The 20,988-nt window shown below is 38.7% G+C and overlaps 1 protein-coding gene across 1 annotated transcript; it reads right to left on the reverse strand.

Moving 5' to 3' along the window:
• Positions 1-1,699: 1,699 nt before the first annotated feature.
• On the reverse strand, positions 1,700-7,799 carry tmem176l.3b (transmembrane protein 176l.3b). The gene is made up of 7 exons (XM_084405640.1): positions 7,716-7,799; positions 6,222-6,404; positions 4,738-4,851; positions 4,486-4,542; positions 4,256-4,390; positions 2,762-2,881; positions 1,700-2,663 (listed from the first exon to the last, which is right to left on the reverse strand). Exons 2-7 carry the CDS (start codon positions 6,393-6,395, stop codon positions 2,598-2,600), a joined length of 666 nt encoding a protein of 221 aa, XP_084261766.1. The 5' UTR covers positions 6,396-6,404; positions 7,716-7,799; the 3' UTR covers positions 1,700-2,597.
• Between the last annotated feature and the right edge of the window lie 13,189 nt (positions 7,800-20,988).

Here is a 20,988-nt window from a genome sequence, read left to right on the forward strand (position 1 = left end):
TCATAATAATCAAACATAATCAGTAAACAGTAGGAGACAGGGGACATCCCTGTCGAGTTCTAGTTTTGTGTCATGATTTTGTGAGGCATCCATTCATTTACATTCTAGCTATATGGTCGAAACACAGAGACTGAAAACTTCTAATTGAATTTCTTTCAAAAAGACTTTGTGCTGTTTTGATCCTGCAGCATGTGAGGGAAGATGATAACAGGCGCTTTTATGAAAATAAATAATGGCTCCGCCGCAATAATCCAGAAGTGCAAGACTGTGTGTTTTTAGGCATTCCACAACAATTCTAATAGTGAAATACCCTCAAATATGTGACCCTGGATCACAAAACCAGTCAGAAGTCGCACAGGTATATTTGTGGCAAAAGCCAACAATACATTTTATGGGTCAAAATTATCGATTTTTCTTTTATGCCAAAAATCGTTGGGATATAAGTAAAGATCATGTTCAATGAAGATATTTTGTAAATTTCCTACCGTAAATATACAAAACATTTATTTTTGTGAGTCAATACAGCACAATCGCGAACATAAATGGACAACTTTAAAGGCGATTTTCTTAATGTTTCATTTTTTTTGCACCCTCAGATTCCAGATGTTCAAATAGTTATATCTTGTTCAAATATTGTTATATCAATGGAAAGCTTATTTATTCAGCTTTCATATGATGCATAAAGCTCAATTTCCAAAAATTGACCCATGTGACTGGTTTTGTGGTCCAGGGTTACATATAAAAAAAAAACAAGACAAAAAAAAACAAGACAAAAAAAAAAAAACAATGAATGAATTAAAGGGGTCATATAATGCCATTTTTATACAAGCTAATATGATTCTTTAGGGTCGAAATTAAAAATAATATAATTGTAATATCCTTGTAAAACACTCATTTTACCTGGTCAAAAACAGCTCTGTTTTCAGCACGCCGTTTAAGTGCATGTGTCTTTAAATGATAATGAGCTTTGCTCACCCCGCCCCTCTGTTCTGTGCATACACCGTTTGAAATAATAACACAATAACCATAACGCGTTGTTCATTATAAACGTGGGATTATGAATTATATTGAGAACGTCGTACATAGAAAACATGCCGTAATGTACCCTGAGTGTAAACAGACGCATTCATCGTGAAGCGTGCAGCAAGCAATTTGCAAAGATTAATATAAATATTAATATAAAGGTTAATAAAACGTTACACTCACTTCTTCTTCTGGAGGTGCAGCAGGAACACGAATAGTTGGTACCGATCCTTTTTTCAGGATCAGCTTCTTAGCAAAACCAGCTTTATAACGTTACTGACCCTCGTTTGTAAAGCAGTCTGGTGTGTGAAATGATTCGCGCAAACATGAAAGCATTGCTGTTGATCGTGGGGAATATTCCCTCCGAAAACAAAACTCAGCCACTGCGTCTTCAGCGGTTCGGATTTAGGAACATCAAAATGATGCTGTGTTCCTTATTACACCCAAGAACACCACAATCGCTTAGACGCCATTCTGCTCATAGACAGCGCTCCAGCGTATCAACAATGACGAGCGGGCTATGATTGACAGCTCGCTCACGAGCGAGGGCGGGTCTGTGTTGAAACGCTGCTGTCAATCAACAATCGTGGGAGGGGCGTCCGACCATGTGACATCACACGGTCGAACGGCTTGATTAGAGACGGGGGAAAACATATAAGGAGATTTAAAAAAAAAACACTAGATGGATTTTTATCATTTTATGATGGTTGTGTACAGGCACTGCCAACACACATTTCAGTACAATCAACTTGTAAAAGTGCATGTACCATTATATGACCCCTTTAAAACTAAATCCATAAAAATAATCCCTTGATGTGAAACCTAAAAAGTTCTATATATGAAGTGCCTGACAGAACGCTTTAAGGTTCTATAAAGATATAAACCACAACATGAGCTGATAAAGGTTTCAAGGGAGCCAGCATCTCTTTTGCCCCACTTGAGGAAAGTTTCCATACTAGCATGGAGATAAAACTATTCACTCGATATAGTTTAGTTTCATTTAGACATTCGATTTAAATTGGAGCATGACATTGGCAGGCAGTGTTTACCATTCACAATGAGTTTAGTAGCTCAGCTCTGGCCTTGAACTCACTGCGTTTCAAAGCATGGCATGAATGTGAGGGGGCGAAATACATAAATCAAGTCAGGTGAGAGGAGGCATATAATGAAAGTTGCACCTCAGAGCCTGAGCAGTGTATATAGAGGATTTGATGACTAATGATCAGTGTTTAAAAACATACACGAGTTAATATGGACATGTATAATATTATATAATGTTAGCAATATGGTGTCCTTAACCGGAGAAATGTCTAAATATCATGGAAATGTAACATTTATTTATATTGAACTAAAAGAAAAAAACTTTTTTTGTGACAGTTTGTGACAGGGACATTAATATGCAGGGGCCAAATAGAAATAATACATCACTTTCTTTAAAGTCGGTTTTTAATATTTTAAAAAAGCAGCTCCAATGTCTTTTTGCAAAAAGAGATTTTGGCTATTCCATAAGAGAGAAAAATTGCACATGTATATAACAACGCTACAATGCATATTTGATTTTTTATGTTGTTTTTCTAACATACATGACTGACAGTGTGCTCTTCTTTGAGTGGCTTGTAAAAGTGAAGGTCCTCCACAGACTGCAAAAAAGAAAGAAAGATCAATACACTGACCAGCTTTCTGAAATCACCATGCACACTGCAGTTGGTCTGTTTTAATTGTAGTGATAATACCGCACCTTTGCACTCACACCCGTCTCAAACAATTCTTTCAAAGTCAAGACAGTGAAACTGAGGGTCACACAGAGCTGAAGGCCTGAAAAGATCATCATAGTGACATCCACTCCTTCACGGATAATCTAGAGTTGGGAAAGATCAGCGTGTCAGTAAATAAAAGCAATCTGACAGCAAATTCCTACACAGTGTCTCAATCCAAGTGATTTGTCACTGTACTGAAGCCAAAGCAAATTGGAAATCTGGGAGATATAACATTTGTATTAAGTGATAGTGTATCTCTCTAACGTTAGATGTATAAACCTGAAGAGAGAGAGAGAAAAAAGATGCTTATGTTTGTTTCAAGGAAAGTGAAATGATCACTTAGCATTTCAATTTCATAACTTTTCTGCTTTTTCCCATAGAAAGATGCATGTTTTTCCCTACTGTGATAACAATGATAAACATAAATGAACGCATAGTCATGTTTCGTAAATAATTAGTTAATCATTTACTAATCACTTGTAAATGACTTGTAACGGAACATACATAAAATGTTAGTATATCACTTGCTAATCATTTATGAATGTTTTGTAAATGATTAGTTCATCATTAACTAACCACTTATAAATGACTTACATCTGAACGTTATTATAAAGTGTTACCAGTACTTTTAATGAATATCTCAATCTTACATGTTAACTTTGAGAGCCCTAAAAATACATTTTGTAAAATATTTTTTTGGTTTCTCTGTCTCTCATATTTTGCACAGACCCCTTAGCACACTCTTGCCAAACCAGAAAATGAAAGTTGATTTGTGGGCCACATTCATAAATAAACAAAGACTTTATACAAAGATGGTGCACTCATATTACTATGAATGAGAGAAAGTGCAACACGCAATATGGCGGAATAAGTCCCGCCTTCTAAGTAAAAGAGCCAATCAGTAATTGGTAAAATCATTGCGCCACTGCAAGTGCCATTAGAAGCTTCAGCTGCTTTAGAAACAGTATTTTAATTTGTATAATAGTACTAATTTGTATAAATTTGTACGATTTGTCTAAACCCCAGTAATGGGTTTAGGGGCGGAGTCAGGGGTCATTCGTATGAATTCGTACGAATTGGGCAACTCATAAAATATGTACGAATTGCAGTGAGATAGGGTTGAAACGGTAAGTGTTCTGAGATGCCCGATTATGACTGCACACGCGCATTGGCTATTTCAGCCTGACAAATGCAGTTTTTCGTCATCATTTGAGCATTATGAGATTTCATTGGTGATTTCAAATATAAAATGTATTCATAAGCTTGGAGCATTGATGTTTCCCCACTCAAACAGATAGGAGCTGTACTTGCATGACTGAAATAGCTGCCTGAGAGACGTTTCAAAGATGGCCGCCGAGTGAAGTGACTTGCCTTGAAGCGACTTTGGTTTGAACTATTATAACTTGAGAGTCTTTGTGTGACTTGAAATTGTAACTGAAAAAAGTAAATCAATTATAAAAAACCTTTATAATTACCTGAACATCATAGTTCATATGCTCATAGTACTGCACTTCAGTACTCTGAAAGCTCATCAAGTCCCATGAATACAGTGCTAGGCCTATCATAGCCAGAACAGCACTGACTTTGTTCAGCACCACAGCGACGAGTCTCTGTAATACATAAAATCACAATGGCATCTTAAAAATACCCTCTCCAAATCAGAGATGTCTGAATGTAGAATACCATGTGACTGTTAAAGACCTACCAGAAAATAACTGGGAATCTGAGCTGCAACAATAGACACGATTCCAACTACAAGGAACTAAAATAAAAGCAAAGAAATTCTTCAAATTTGTCCATCGAAAGTTCAGACAAGATTATTTAGAGTATTGAAAATCAGCAAACTTCCCATCATTCTGAAAATCATCAAAATGTGAACTTTATATTAATTCTGATTAACTCGCTTATTTCACAATTTAGAAACACAAGAATAAGCAGAATGAGGAATAATTCTTACCACACCACCAAGCCAAAATGGAACATTAGACATCATAATGTGATCGTGTATCCCAAAGCTTAAAAATAAAATCCCGGTCACAATATTGAGGATTCCTACTATAATCTGCACAATCTATGGAATGAAAGAACAATTTATACACCAGTTTGCATTGTGATGAATCTCAAAATGTACATCATTACATATTTTGCATTGCATTGTCCAATAATTACATCACTTTCATTGCAATGTTTCAAAGTCTAGTTCTTGCCTCAAATCCAACATTTATAACTTTTCTTTAAATTATCATTGAAGCTCAACAAGTATGAGTTTTACCCATGAGTGAAAACCATTTATAAACGAGTCAGCAGAAAAACACATATTTTTAACATAATATAAAGTATAAAGTGTATGAAATATAATATAATATAAAGTGTGTGAAAAATGTTATACAGTTTAATTACTTGTATTTCAGTGTTGAAATATAGAATCTATGTTTGTCACGCCATTTACTTTTATTTTATTCAAATATTTCAATCAGTTAATCATCAGATAATAAATAGTCAAGGCTGGAATACACTACACGACTTTTAAAATAGGAGGAGATTTTCAAACACTACGAAAATTTGGAAAAAAATACGAAAAATGAAAACATTGCGTGTTCTAAAATTACAGACGATATGAGATGTAAATAGTGACCGCGTTATGGAGGATGATCAGATATTTCTTTTCATTTTATTATTAATTTGTGTTAACTTCGCTCAAATAGCATGCTTGGCCAGCTACAGAGAAACTGGCAGCCAGACAACAGACAAGTGAACAATTCTGAGTGGCAACCTCACTACACTCATTCTACCAGCACGGTTAAGGAGACTGTGCTGAGAACGGTTTGTAATCATGCCTTGCCGAACCAAGCTCAAGTGGAAACATTACTGGAACCGTTCCTCACTGTTCTTAAAGGGATAGTTCACCCAAAAATGAAAATTCTGTCATCATTTACTCTCCCTCAAGTTGTTCCAAACCTGTATGAGTTTCTTTGTTCTGCTGAACACAAAGGAAGATATTTGGAAGAATGTTTGTAATCAAACAGATCTCGGTCCCCATTGACTTCCATAGTAGGAAAAAAATATACTATGGAAGTCAATGGGGACCGAGATCTGATCTAAAAACCTATAGTCTGACTTAAAGCTAAAAAAAAAACTGGTTCATTGGTGATTTAAAATATGAAATTTACTCGTAAGCTTGGTGAACAGCTTTGGAGAATTGATGTTTCCCTAATATTTAAAAAGATAGGAACGGTACTTGCATGACTGAAATAGCTGCCTGAGAGACGTTTCAAAGATGGCCGCCAAGTGAAATGACTTGCCTTAAAGCGAAAAAAATCTGGTCACCATCATACACGATTTTCTGCTAAATCTGTCAACTCCAAATGCTGAAAATCGGGGCAAAGTCATGTAGTGTATTTCAGCCTTTTGTTGTAATGTCTGTTTCAGCGTCTATCTCACCCCAAGCGCCGTATAGATGCCCATCATCTTTGATTTCACATGCTGTGACATGGCACACACTGGACTGTAACACAGAGTGCCCAGGATCTGGCACAGTATCGGCCATTTGCTGTTGGGGTTTGAGGTGATGGTGATCACTGTCGCCCCCTCACCCTGAGACATTGTCAGAGACATCCTGCAAATCTGAGTAGATAGAAACAAGAGAGTTTAACCTTCCAACAGGTGATAATGGCCAGTCCTCTTGTGTTTACTGCTTTTAATTTTGAGGACAGCCAAAGTATAAGTATTCTAATAAATGTATCATTACAGGCAAGGGTGCAGTTTTAATTTTAACCTTGGTGGAAACATTACCTATGCAAGCTTGTTTCCGCCACAGAATAAAACATTTTAAAAGATAACTGCGACTTTTTATCTCACAATTGCGAGTTCACATCTTGCAATTCTGACTTTATTTCTCAGAATTGCATGTTATAAAGTGAGAGTTATGAGATATACACTCACAATTACGTGTTATAAAGCCAGAATTGTGATATAAACTCGCAATTGCAAGTTATAAAGTCCAGTTCTAAGGAAAAAAAGACTGACTTTTCCTCAGAATTGCATTTATATCTCACAATTCTGAATTTTAACATGCAATTCTGACTTTATATCTCCCAACTGAGTGTCATTAAGTCAGAATTACGAGATATAAACATGCAATTCTGAGAAAAAAGAGTTTATGTCTCGCAATTCTGACTTTATAACTTGCAATTGCGACTTTATATAAAACAGTTCTGAGATAAAAAGTCAGAATTGCAAGATGTAAACGAGATAAAAAATAATATATATATATTTATTTTTTATTCTGTGGCGGAAACAAGCTTCCATACTAAACCAGCAAATTACAATTTAGCTTTCTGTAATTCATGAATGAATAGCATTCATTCATAACTAAAATAAATTGTATTCAAGGGTTACATTTAATTTTGTAATTTTTCAATTACAAGCTATTTAATCTATAGTAACAAAATAATGAAATCTCTAATGTTTTAACTACTGTAATAGATATCAACACTATCTGTCTATTCCTGAGTTGGTTTATTTCCTGTTTCCTGGTGCTATTCATCAGCCCTTGTGTATGATGTGTTTCCCCTTGTACTTGGTTCAGTCGCTGTTGCTTCTAGCTTTTGTTTTGCCTTATTAATTTAATAAAACATATTGAGCCTCTACCCTCTGCCTTGCTGCATGTATCCTACCTGTATCCTACCTGTCCGTAGTGAAAACCTTTGTTAATAAAAATGTTCATGTTATTTCACAATGCATTTTATGCATGTAAACAGACTGAAAGTTTATTTTAGGTAGAACAAGGTGTGAAAATTCCAGTTTGCTGAAATTAGATTGCCAAGATACCTGATTTCACCATGACACAATTGTTATTCTTTATCTAGCCTACATTTACAATCTACATTTACAAATCATTTACAGATTGCACGAGAAAGACAGTGTTAAACTCACCTTGAATGAGACGTAGTCAGTCACAATCCAGCAAAGTTTCACACTCTTTGTCTCTGACAAACACAGAACTGGTTTTTTTCTTTCTCGACAGTGGATTTCCCCAAAAGTGAAAGAGGAATGTTGTTTGTCCAAACACCCGCAAACTCACGGGAGAAGGAAGTTACGAGAATTAAAATATAGGCTAGATGACTGTAAATGGGTGTGTTCAAAATAGTACCATTTCAATGTTCCCTACATTTGTCTACTTATATAGTCCACTTGAAGGAGTGAATGAAAATGAGTAAGCAAACAATAAACAAGTAATAATCATTTGAAACTTTGCAAACTGGCAGCTCCAGTAATGAAAAGATTTTTCTGAAACTCTGTCATGGAAACTAGCATGTATAAACCATAATTAAACAATTTAGTAATTAAAGGTATAGCGAAGGATTTTCCCGAATTTTAGAAAAGAACCGCCCTCTCCACTTTTTGAAAAAATACACATGCGCAACACTCTACCTGCTCCCAAGAGGGAACGCCTATTAAACGTGTGCACGAGAGAGCGTGCACGCTCTGTTTACAAGTTGCTGTTGGCATGGCTCATACAAGCCTACTTTCCTTTACCTGTCGAGTAGAAACTTCGCGACTGAGGCATCAGTGGGAAGCCCAACCTGTGCTTTTAGCGCACGCCAGCATGTGAAATATTCTCCCAAAAACACTCTAACTCAAAAACATTCATGCAAGCCAAAATGTCAAATTCCCTTCCGTGTTTTGAGTGAGGACTCAAGACATGATCTGCAATGGAGAAGTAGCTTGTTGCATTTGTGTAATAAATATGTGAACACATTGGAATTATCAAAAATGAACACACAAGGTTTTAGAACATTTCAGCGTGATACCTTTTACCATTTGGTCATAATTACTTGAGATGTTTACCGTGTCTGCGCGGTGCGTGACTTGTGCCAGGGCTAGCATCGCTAATCATAGCTTACATTAACTTTTACTAGCAGTGATTTTAAATGGATTTCTCCAAATAGCATGCCAAACTTTACCTGTCGAGTAGAAACTTCGCGACTGAGGCATCAGTGGGAAGCCCAACCTGCGCTTTTAGCGCACGCCAGCGTGTGAAATATTCTCCCAAAAACACTCTGGTCTTGTTTCTTTCTTCAGAGGCCTTTCTCTTCTTGTCATACAATTCGTAGACACTTTTTCTCTTGCGACCCTCAGACATTTTGAAAAAACCCGGTGAGAGCGGCGAGCTTCAATGAATGGCTGAAACCGTAGCTCACCACACATACACCCGAAAGTGCGCACGCGCAGAAAGCGAAAACTACCTAGGGACGAGCACGTACGACGGCCTTACGTAAACATATCACCAGAATGATTGACAACTAGGAGGACCAATAGTCTTGATGATCCACCCGGAAAAAGAAAATCCTCCGCAATACCTTTAATTTAAAAGGAATTTATACCTGAATGTGATATCACGCTACTTCTCTCTGGTTACGTATATGACGAGTCATGCAGGTACTGGGCAGAGGTAACAAAGTACATTTCCTTGAGTAGGCTACTGTACTTAAGTACACTTTTTGAGTATCTGCACTTTACTTGAGTATAATTTTTTTCTGGAAACATTTTACTTTAACTTCACTAGATTTGAAAGACAAATATTGTACTTTTTACTCCACTACATTTCTGTCAAAGTCCTTGAGTAGAGAGTAGTTATGTTAGTCAGGGCATGATTTTTTCCGTCTCTAAAACGTGATTGTTTTTTTTGCGGGTGACAGACGGCCTATCAGTAGTCACCATACCTGTCAACCCTCCCGTTTTTCTCCCATATTTTTAATCTTTCTCTACAAACATATAGAGATATGGCTCTGGGTTTAGGCATAGACATAATAAATAGATAGACGCCCTATTGGCCGCTTTGGAACGGTACGTCAACGCGTCCGCCATATTGCTGAGGGCAAGACTGCGCTGTAAACAAATGCAAATAAATGGGTGAGCTGCGGTTTTTCTGGAAAAAAACTAAAATAACATTTGCATTTATCAACCGATTTCAGGGGTTTGTACCGTACGTGGTGTACAAAAAGAATTGTCAAAGCTCAGGCCTGTCATGTATTTGGCTTTTTATTCTTGAATAAGTATTGTGAAGACCCCCATAATGAGATACAATAACATTTTGTAGAGTTTTAGCTCCGATTTTAGCTTTTCTTGTGCTTAATTGACCGCCATTGAGAAAATTACTCTAAGTAATATGCATATCTTTTTTTTTTCTTACTTAGCCCAAAATTTGTAATGGTAGTGTATCACTGCTTCATTAATAAAAATATTAAGCAGCACAACATTGATAATAATTTCTGAAGGATCATGTGACACTTAAGACTGGTTTAATGGCTTCTAAAAATTCAGCTTTGCCATCACAGGAATAAATTACTTAAAAATATATATTTTAGATTGTAGTTAAATTTTGCAATATTTAGTTTTGACTGTTTTTGATCAAATAAATGCAGCCTTGGTAAGCATAAAAGACTGCTTCCAATTTTTTTTTTTTACTTTTTATTCCAAACTGTTAACCAGTAGTGTGAATAAAAAAGAGAAAGACGGTATGTGTCACAGTTTTGTATTCTGTTTGAGTTAGATTTTCTGTTCTGGTTTAGGCTGCGTTCAGCCCCGACAAAACGTTGCACAATGTTTTTTAAACAGAAACGGTGATGCGTTGAACACACTGTTCTGATGAGCAAGAGTTGCAACTATGGCAGCTGAGAAGGCCATTCTCTGTGTTCTTTGTGAAGAATTTTCTGAGCCTGATGAAGTCGGTATAAATATGTGTTTAATACTACAAAATATGCCCGATGTTACAGTAACTGCACTTGCCGCCCAGAACAAAAGAGAACATCCCAATCGAGTGAAGGGATTTGTGGAAACTGAAATGGAAGCACACATCTTACCTAATTCAGACTAAAACACATCTATTTAGCCTTTACATACTGACTTTATTTGTAGGTCATACTGTTTTAATACCCTGTATTTTCTTTCTCATTTTTAGGAAAAGCACTTAATTACCAATGTTTATTTCTATACCAATACACTTGCAATGAAGCTAAAAATATAAACAACTACATCATTATGTTGATATCCTATATTTTTTACAATAAAACTTTCGACAAACATGTCTTCTAATATCCTCAGTTGTTGCGTATACCGAGCTGCATCGAACACATTTGTAAATTACTTTTCTTGAACCCATTGTGCGAGTTCACTTTAATACCACGTGCTTTATATACATGTTGCTGCTGATTGGACTGCAGTTCTGACACACCCACCAAACAAGAGAAAACGTATCTCAAACCCCGTTGCACACCGGTGCACGCCGTTTCCAGGAAACATGACGTTCAACCCGGAAACCGTAGCAAAACGTTGCGCACCGTTTTGAACTTGAACATGCCCCTAGTGTTTTGCGGTTAGTTTGTTCATTGGTTCTGCTCTCCTATGGTTCCCTGCCTGTTTGTTTTCTTGGTTACTAATTGATTGAGTATTCTGTTCAGCTGTGTTTAGTTAATTATCTTATTAGCTCCTTTGTTTGCCCTGTGTATTTAAAGGGATAGTTCACCCAAAATTTTTTAATTATATCATCATGTATACTCACTCTCATGTTGTTCCAAACCTGTATGAGTTTCTGTCTTCTGCTGAACATAAAAGAAGATATTTTGAAGAAAGTTGGTGAACAGACAGTTGACAAATAAATACTATGGAAGTCAATGGCTAACATCAACTGTTTGATTATCAACATTCTTCAAAATATCTTTTGTGTTCAACTTGAGGGTGAGTAAATGACAATTTTCAATTTTGGGTGACCTATCCGTTTAAGCTCTGTGTTTGGTTCTTTTCAGTTGTTTGTTAATGTCGCGTTTCAATCGTGGTTCTGTTCTGTATCCTTAGTACCCTGAGTTTTGTTAAAATAAACTGAAGACTGCTGCGTTTAGATCCTGTTTCAACTTGATTTGCAACTGTGACCGTATCAGTTGCATCACTTGACCTGTTTAATCTCGGAGAACTGATCAAATTTCTGGTAAACATCCCATCCCATTGTTAACCTTGTCCTTCCACTTGAGATCAGCCTCTCCCTGGACTTGTCATTCTCACTCCTCTGATCCTGCAGTCTTGAAGCTGTGTGTCAAGAGATCAGCTCTCTTTAGACTGATCGACTCTCAAATATTAGTATAAGAAGGATCTCTAACTAAATGCTGAGGGCTTCGTTATCCTGATCTTATCTCTCTACGTAGCTGTCGCTCTCACTTCCTTTCTTGTTTAAGTTCTCTGCTTTTGCTGAGTCTCATTAACTTAACACATCATAAACCAGCATTTCCAGAGCCACATGATTCAAGACAGATGGTTGATTAAGCCATATTCTGATCGTGACTAAATCTTAAAGTCACAGAGGGAGGACAATATATCATTTAGGATGTGGAAAATGCATAATTCTTCATAAATTGCATTTTTATCTAATGCAAAATACCCTGTAATGACAAAAAAAATCTGAGATTGCTACAGACAGCAATCTTAATGTTTTACAAAACTCGTTCACATCAGCATTGGTGCTGCCTGGCATTTAAGTGTTATTTAGTTCCTCTTTGTTCAGTGGTTATGATGAAGTATGTCTTTCTTGTGACATTCAGAGTTGGCTTGAAGAATTACATTGTCATTTTAGTGGAACAAATACACAAAACAGATTTGGCCTTACATAATAAGCCTGGAGAGCTGACTTGACAGCGTTGCCCGGGGTATCTCAATTTATTGCATGCTACAGTGGAGGAAAATAGGATTTGACAGATTATGTGAAAAGTTATAAACTTTATGTATGGGTTTTTGACACCCATCTTTTGGGCATTTTGACTTCAGCAGGATCTAATTGTCCTGTTATGTGTGAAAGACCATAAAATCATGATTGGCATCTAAAACTCAGGTGTGGATCGACTGAAATATGAACACAACACTGACCAAAGACATCTAAACTAACCAAAAACAGGACATTATGTCACAAGATGCGACTGAAGAATGCTCAAGCATACCTGTTTTTTCTCGTCGTAAGAGCAATGTTGCCCATTACAGTTCAGTACAGGCGTCGGAATCGCCATCTCCTCGCAGCAGATCTTCATTTTGTATGTGTAACAGAGTAATTCCTGGCTCTGTTTTGACTCCTTTACACATTTTATAAGCTCTGTGCAAGTTCTCAGCTGTTAAAAAAACACATTATATTATGTACACACAGAACTCAATTAAGCCCAACACACAGCATTGTTTTGGATGTTCAGTTGCAAAATGAACATCATAAAAGCTTTTTTGTTTTGTTTTACGTATTTAGGTTCAGTGTTAAAAATGACAGTGTGAACATTACAGTAAAAGTACCAGGACTAAATGTATAATTTTCTATTTAGGTACGGACCAAAAGGACCAAGAAAACAAACTACAAGTGTCAACACACCCTCAAACAAATTCTGTCATTGCAGTTCATTTGAATAAGTGTGAAAGCTGCCACACATACCCAGGTACGCATCAAACAAATAGACCCCACCTTTTAAGGGGGAATCGGTTTGTTTCCTTGTCAATTCTGGAAAAATTAATTTACTTAAAAAAAAAAAAAGTGATTTGCTCTGTAATCTGTAAACAAATTTGTGATCGCCTCAGTCTTCTTTAAACCTCATATGAAAATGGCAGCAGGCTTTGGCTCCTCCTTATCTTTTAGGTGGCTTTTGTGGATGAGTCATGTATCCACTGCAAGAAGATGACCATCTCAGTGCTGCGGTCGAGACTCCAATACCTCGAAAGAGGTGGAGTCCCCTCTGCTATGCCCCAATCTATTTCCTCTGCCCAGCAGAGGGCTACTTCAGTGAATAGACAGGGTGACCTGAGGATCACAGAGGGGTCCCCCACTCCTCTAGCGCATCGCAAGCTGTGGAGCTTCCGGCAGAGATTGCTGGTCCTTCTCATGGGGGACCAAGCTTTTAATTCGGGGCTCTGGCGGAGGATCAGATGTCGATCGCTACATCGGAGGGTGGGCTAGAGTCCTCCGGGGATGAAGACTCAGCTGCGCTGCCCACTTTGGGGAGAATAGCGTTGATCAAGTCTGACCCTGCGCTGACGGCCATGAAGGGGGGGCCAAGGGGTACGTGGAGATCCCTCTGGTGGAGCGCGCGGTAGCGATGCAATGGGCTTTATGCACAGCTGCACTACTTCCTGAACTTCAGGCAGGTCCTTTGTTTCCTGTCTGCCATTATTGGACAAACTGATTAATTCAGGTGGTCAGGCACACCTGGATTAATCAGTTTGTCCAATAATGGCAGACAGGAAACAAAGGACCTGCCTGAAGTTCAGGAAGTAGTGCAGCTGTGCATAAAGCCCATTGTATCCACAAAGCGCTGCCACCTGGAGAGGTAATCTGCTTCTCTCATCAAAGGCCTGTAAATTCTCGTCCGGGATGCGGTCGAGAACTTCACCCAGAAGTTCTTGGCTGCACAAAAGCAGAAGGAGGCGATTTAGCACATCCTGCCCTGGCGTCCCCCCACCTGCTCGTGACCGAGGGCGCCCAGCTGTGGCTTCCTCCTCCGCTCCCGCACGGCCTCAGCAGCAGCCTCCACCTAGGCCGCAGCGCAGAGCCAGTCACAGGAAAGCGCAGCAGTCCGGCCCACCCCCTGCCAAGCGGCGTACATTAGATGGGCAATCCAGAGATGGAGGGAGCAGCTCTTTGGGAGATGGTGATCTAACCACTCCCTCCCCCGGTGGAGGACCAAGTGGAGAATCTTTTGTTGAGTTTTACTTCTGTTCCCAAATTCCCCAAAAAAGAGCAGTTTCCCCTGTCTCTGGGTCCCATGAGGGCACGGATGGCAGTGTGTGACGCTATGCCTTACCTCTCTCATCCTCCTCGTCTATTGCCAGCCGGCAGCTCGGTGCTGTCTGAGGACATGATGCCTTCTCCCTGCTGAACTGTGGAGCCAGATGAGTGTTGCACTCAGACCCCAATCCGGGATGCTATGCCTTTCATTCCACTGCCAGTTGTTTCAGGGAGGACGAGGAACAGGTCTTGCTAGTTGCGCCCTACTGGCTGAACAGGACCTGGTTCCCAGAACTCATGCTCCTCGCGACAGCCCCTCCCTTGTGCAGTCTTCTGAGGAAGGACCTGCTTTCTCAGAGACGGGGCACCCTTATGGCACACATGTCCGGACCTCTGGAACCTCCACGTGTGGTCGTTGGACGGGACTTGGAGGACTTAGGTGATCTACCCCCGGCTGTGGTAGACACCATCACTTTGGAGAGAGCACTTTCACGCTTATGCCTTGAAGTGGAACCTGTTCATCAAATGGAGCTCTCACAGCACATCATGATGCAGTACATGGTAAGTCTGTGGGAAAGTGTGATCTGATCATCATGTTCCTGAGGGGCATGAGGAGGCTGAATCCAACACACCCTCACCTTGTACCCTCTTGGGACCTCTCCTTGGTCTCAGCAGCCTTACAGATAGCGCCCTTTGAAGCGCTGCAGTCGGAAGAGCTTAAAATTCTGTCTCTTCAGTTGACGTTCCTAACTGCATTCGCTTCTGTTAAGAGGGTAGGGGACCTACAAGCATTTTTGGTCGATGAATCATGCCTAGAATTCAGACGGGCCAACTCTCACGTAATCCTGAGATCCTGGCCCAGATACGTGCCCAAGGTTCCTATTACTCTCTTCAAGGACCAGATGGTGAACCTGCAAGCGCTGCCCCTGGAGAAGGCAGACCCAGCCCTTGCTTTGCAGGTGGACCGAATGCAGAGCTTCAGGACCTCAGACCAGCTTTTTGTCTGCTATGGAGGCCAGCAGAAGGGAAAGGCTGTCTCTAAGCAGAGGTTGGATGCCATCGTCTTGGCTTACCAGACCAAAGGCGAGCCGTGCCCCCTTGGGATGAGAGTTCACTCTACCAGGGATGTTGCTTCATCCTGGGCACTGGCGCATGGTGCCTCACTGGCAGACATCTGTAGAGCTGGGTGCTGGACGACATCTAACAGGTTTGCGAGATTTTATAATCTCTGTGTAGAGCCAGTGTCCTCATCGCCAGTAGTAATTCCCCTCCTAAGAATCGGATACGTGCACTTATCTTGCTCTTCAGGTAAGTACGCCCGTGAGTACGAAAAGGCACGCTTTCCCAATGTATACCCACTTTGCAGGGCGGGGCACCTGATGCACGCCAATGTGCAAGTTTAGTTTACACTCGAAGGTGATTGGGCTGTCAGGCGAGATCCCAATTTGTCAGTTCAGTTCTGATGTAAAGTCTCTGTTCCCTCCTTCAGGGAACGGGAGTTTCAATAGTAACCTAGACAACCTTCACCCCTCACTATTGTTTTCCTCCAGTGAAAATGAAAACGTGAAGACACTTTAGAAAATGTATTATTGTGGATATGGCATTAGATTAACATCATGCAAAGAAATTATTAAAGACACAATCACACTGTAAAAATGATTTTATTATTTATTAGAAGTCTTTTGGCAGTATATTCATTTTAGATCATTTATCATCACAGTTCTTCAGGAAGCAATTAATCTCTTACCTCCATAGATGATGGTATAGCCTTTCATTTGGAGTGTTGGTCCCAGTACTAATACTAGACAATGGAAATCTGCCAATGTCATCTTTCCCCAGCAACTGCACATAAAGTGCCATCTGCTCTGAGTATCGGATTGAAGAACATTTCTTTGATACTTCTGCTTAGTCATGAAATAAAAACGTACTATCTTCTCTGCAGTGACTCACTCTTCCTCCTCAGCACAACACGTTCTTGTGTTAACCTTTCGCACAGGTTGTCACTCTAAACAAGTTTGTTCTGGCGATTGACAGACTTGCACATGCCTTTAGGTGCTCTTAGAAATACATTGAGGCACATATAGATCAAATAAGGCTGAAAACACATAGCCTGTCTGCCATAATTAACTCAGTACAAGCAGTTCTTTAAAAATAGCCGTCTTTGCCCTTTCATGCGCTCAGTATGCTGGAATATTGGGATAGTAATGGTTCATATAAAGAGTGAGCCAGCAGCAAATGAAAAAGCACAGTATTTTAACAGATGAATAATCTGCTGCAATTAGGATAAAGAATTAGAATGTAAGGTGGAAATGAAAATGTTATGCCTCACAGGGTCTGTTCATTTTCCCTGTACAAGGGACAAAACCCTAACATAGGCTAAAAATCTTTGGTGGTATTTTAATAATAAGACCTGAGAGTCTTGATAAGAGATGTACTGTCTATTATTACCAGGATGTAAATTAAGGAAATAAAGAGAGAATTACAGACAATAGAGAATGAATTATTCATTGGGATTCATGAAGAGGTTGAGCAAATTACATCAGAGAATTCTCCACAGCGTTTTCTTCTTTTCTGCTTTTTAAGATTTAATTTACCTTTCTCTGACAAAGATTAAGATTAAAATGTACTGTATACACAAGTGACTACATATATAAAACTGTACAAAAATGTAATTATTAAATTGATGTATTTATTTATATTCCATATATAGATATTTTTTATATAATCATATATTTTTACATAATGATTCATGATTCTGTTATAATAGGGAGTGAAAGATGGGGGTATTTGTGTGCATTTACTGTAACATTTTCAGATGAGTTTAGCATGAACACGATAAATCATTCGGTATAGTTCTTTATAGTTGTAGGGAATTAAATGTGTTTTTTTTTTATAATTAAGTTATTGCAAATCAAAAAAACATTTTGAAAAGGGCCATCTTGTCAGCTTCTTGGGTAAAATAACCTTGTTTTCTGATCTAGATATCTAATATATGTTATTGTATAGTATGAATATTGTTGGCTCTGTGACGAATTGCTTATGTTCCACTATTTGGGTGTCTGTTAAATGCATAAATGTAAAAAAAATTAAAATGTAACTGAATAAGACCAATCAAATGCTGTATTATAATAATTATTATATTATATAAAGGAACAACATGCCACTGGCAGATGTTTGCCCCAATTCTGAAGGGTTTGTCATCTTACCTCAGCATTCTCATTTGTTACTTTTTGTCATCGCAAAAGTCTAAAATTGTTAATGCATCCACTAATATCCCCTTATGAAATAAACTTTTCTTATCCAAAAAAAAAAAAAGAAAAACTCAGATGAATATTCTCCATTGACAAAATATTAGTAAATTAAAAAGCAAAACTGGGTCGTCCCAAGGTGCTTAGGGTCTCAACATGTTTGGGGGGCCCACAAGATGGTTCATACATTAAGGTGGGTTTTATACAGAACCCTTGGGTTCTTGACTCAATTTTAATGAACTTGAAAGGTTCTATATATGAAGGGCCTGACAGAACCTACATAGAACCCTTTCTTCTAAGGGTGTAGTAAATGAGCAGATCATTATTTCCAATACTGAGATTTTGTTATGACAATTTTTTTTTACATGACCTTAGTCTAGGGCCCAACAAACCTACAGATGGCCCTGTAATACAAGTGGCTTTGAGAAAAAAAATATATATATACATCTGCTAAGTACGTAAATATGTAGGCCAGTAGAGATGATCTCTTTTCTCTTTATTTTGAACAAAAAGCTGAGAAAATCACATTGTTTACGCCAAAAACTACAAAGTGCATAAGCAATGCTTTTATAACTTGTTTTTGCTGCTTCTTCACCTGGGTTTTCATACATATTATACGAGTTGCCAAATTCGTATGAATTTGTACGAATGACCTACTCCTGACCCGACCCTGAACCTATACCCGAGTGAGGTTGTACGAATTTTAATCACTCATATGAATTAGTCGTGAGATAGCGTTGGAGATTCTGTACTCTTTCAGAAGATGCGTAATAGCGCCCCCTACCATATAACAGTGAAAACAGGGAAAGCCGCAAAATTCCGTCAAATGGCGGGGAATGAGTTAACATGCAGATGTTGTACAATGACAGGTGAATGAAACATTGTGCAATTGCAGATGTTTTTCTGCCAAACGTAGCCAATGAATTTAGACACTCTATTCCTTTAACCTCATGGCTAAAAACCCTGTGTATCAAAGACACATCAGCCAAACCTGAACACATAAAAGGCGGTTATTGTTCTTAAACTTTTTACTGATCTTTAACATATACTCGTGAAAATATTTGAGAAAGATTTCAAAAGTGTGTATTCATACTATAGTACGTAAAGACCTGTGTCTGTTCTTTTACTTCAGTAAAGGAAACACAGTTTAAAGTGTGCAAATCAAGTTATGCATTGCCAGTATTAAGCTTTTGCTTGATATGTCAGTTCCCTACTAGAAAAGTAATTGTCTGCCATTAAGCTAAAGCAAAGTAAAAACATCACCATGGAAACCAGTAATATAAAGCATATTGAGGGGGGAATCTTTGTAAACAGGCTGTGGCCTGCCTTGCTACAATGTTTCATTCAAAGATACAAAACAATTGTCATAGATGAAAGAAATGTGACCTGCTCAATTATTCACTTTTTTTATGCACTGAAGTAAAAAGAAACGTCTCAGTTGACATTTAAATGATTATATTTCAGCAATGGAAGCAGAAACATAATATTATCACTAGAAACCTGAGCAGAGACTTTTTACTTAAAACTCAAAATGTGTTGAGTTAATGTTAATGTCACAGAAGCTATATATAAAAGTCAGTATAATCACATTTCTAAAACACAAGATAACATTTCATAAAGAAATAAATGAATAAATATGAAGTTTTGAATTATGTTAGGGCTTGATTCAATAAAAAAAAAAAAAACCTTGACACTGATTAGATATGTGGATAAATGGTTGTGTGGATTTATTCCCTTTCAGACACAAGAGCATCAGTGACACCAGTCTTTCATTAGGTGTGTTTGACTTAAAGGGGTCATATAATGGTACATGCACTTTTACAAGTTGATTGCACTGAAATGTCTGTTGGCAGTGCCTGTACACAACCATCCTATCATGATAAAAATCCATCCAGTGGTTTTGTTTTAATCTCCTTATATGTTTGACCATCTCTGAAATCAAGCCGTTCGATATTGTGACGTCATAAGATCGTACGCCCCTCCCGCGATTGTGATTGACAGCCGTGTTTCAACACAAGACCCGCCCTGAGCAAGCTGTGACAGCCGTCGTCATAGTAGTCCGCCATTGTTGATATGCTGGAGTAGAATGGCGTCTAAGCGATTGTGGTGTTCTGTTCTTAGATGTAATAAGGAACACAGCAGTCATTTGGATGTTCCTAAATCCGAGCCGTTGAAGAAGCAGTGGCTGAGTTTTGTTTTTGAAGTGATATGCCCAAAGGATTGACGCGGGGATTCCCTCACGGGGATTCCCCACGATAGTCTGTGCTTTCATGTTTGCGCGAATCATTTCACACCAGACAGCTTCACAAACGAGAAAAAACCGGATCGGTACCAACGTGTTCCTGCTGAACCTCCAGAAGATGTGAGTGTAATGTTTTATTAACCTTTATATTAGTATTTATATTAATCTTTGCGAAATTTGCAAACCTTGCTGCAGGCTTCAAGATGAATGCGTCTAAGGTTTACACGACGTTCTCCATATAATTCATAATCCCACGTTTATAACGAATAACATGTGGTTATTGTGTTAGATACGTCAGAGAATGTCTAATACGGTGTACCCACAGAACAGAGGGGCGGGGTGAGCAAAGCTCATTATCATTTAAAGACACATGCACTGAAACGGCGTGCTGAAAACAGAGCTGTTTTTGACCAGGTAAAATTAGTGTTTTCTTACAATACTAATGAGAATTTTTAATTAAAGTATATTACAAACTTTTAATTTAGACCCTAAAGAATCATATTAGCTTGTACAAAAATGGCATTATATGACCCCTTTAAAGGTTGTATCAGCGATTTCAGGCCCAAATATAAATGATCACATTCATCTAATCTTTCCTAACGATCCACTAGCTGCCCGCCCCATAAGCATGCCGTCAAAAAAACGCGTCTCTGTAGGGAGCCTAGGCTCTGAGATCTGCACACAAAAACAGTTGGTTTCACCACCACTCAAAACCAAAATAAATAGTGTTCCAACCAATCACCGACAGGGGTGGGTGTTGTGAGGTTTTGCGCTCGTGCACGGCTGCCTATGACGGCTGCACGCGAAAACCTCACAACACCCACCCCTGTCGGTGGGTGTATGTCAGTATGTCAGTATTTGTGCTAAGCTAGGCTAGCGTTGGGTGCGTCAGACAGAGTTACGGCACGCACGGAGATGAGAAGGGTATGTATGGACTTATCTAACTCTGGGGGATACGGTGAATAAGCTAAA

This window comes from Rutilus rutilus (genome assembly GCF_951802725.1).
Source record: "Rutilus rutilus genome assembly, chromosome: 3".
Classification (NCBI taxonomy): domain Eukaryota; kingdom Metazoa; phylum Chordata; class Actinopteri; order Cypriniformes; family Leuciscidae; genus Rutilus; species Rutilus rutilus.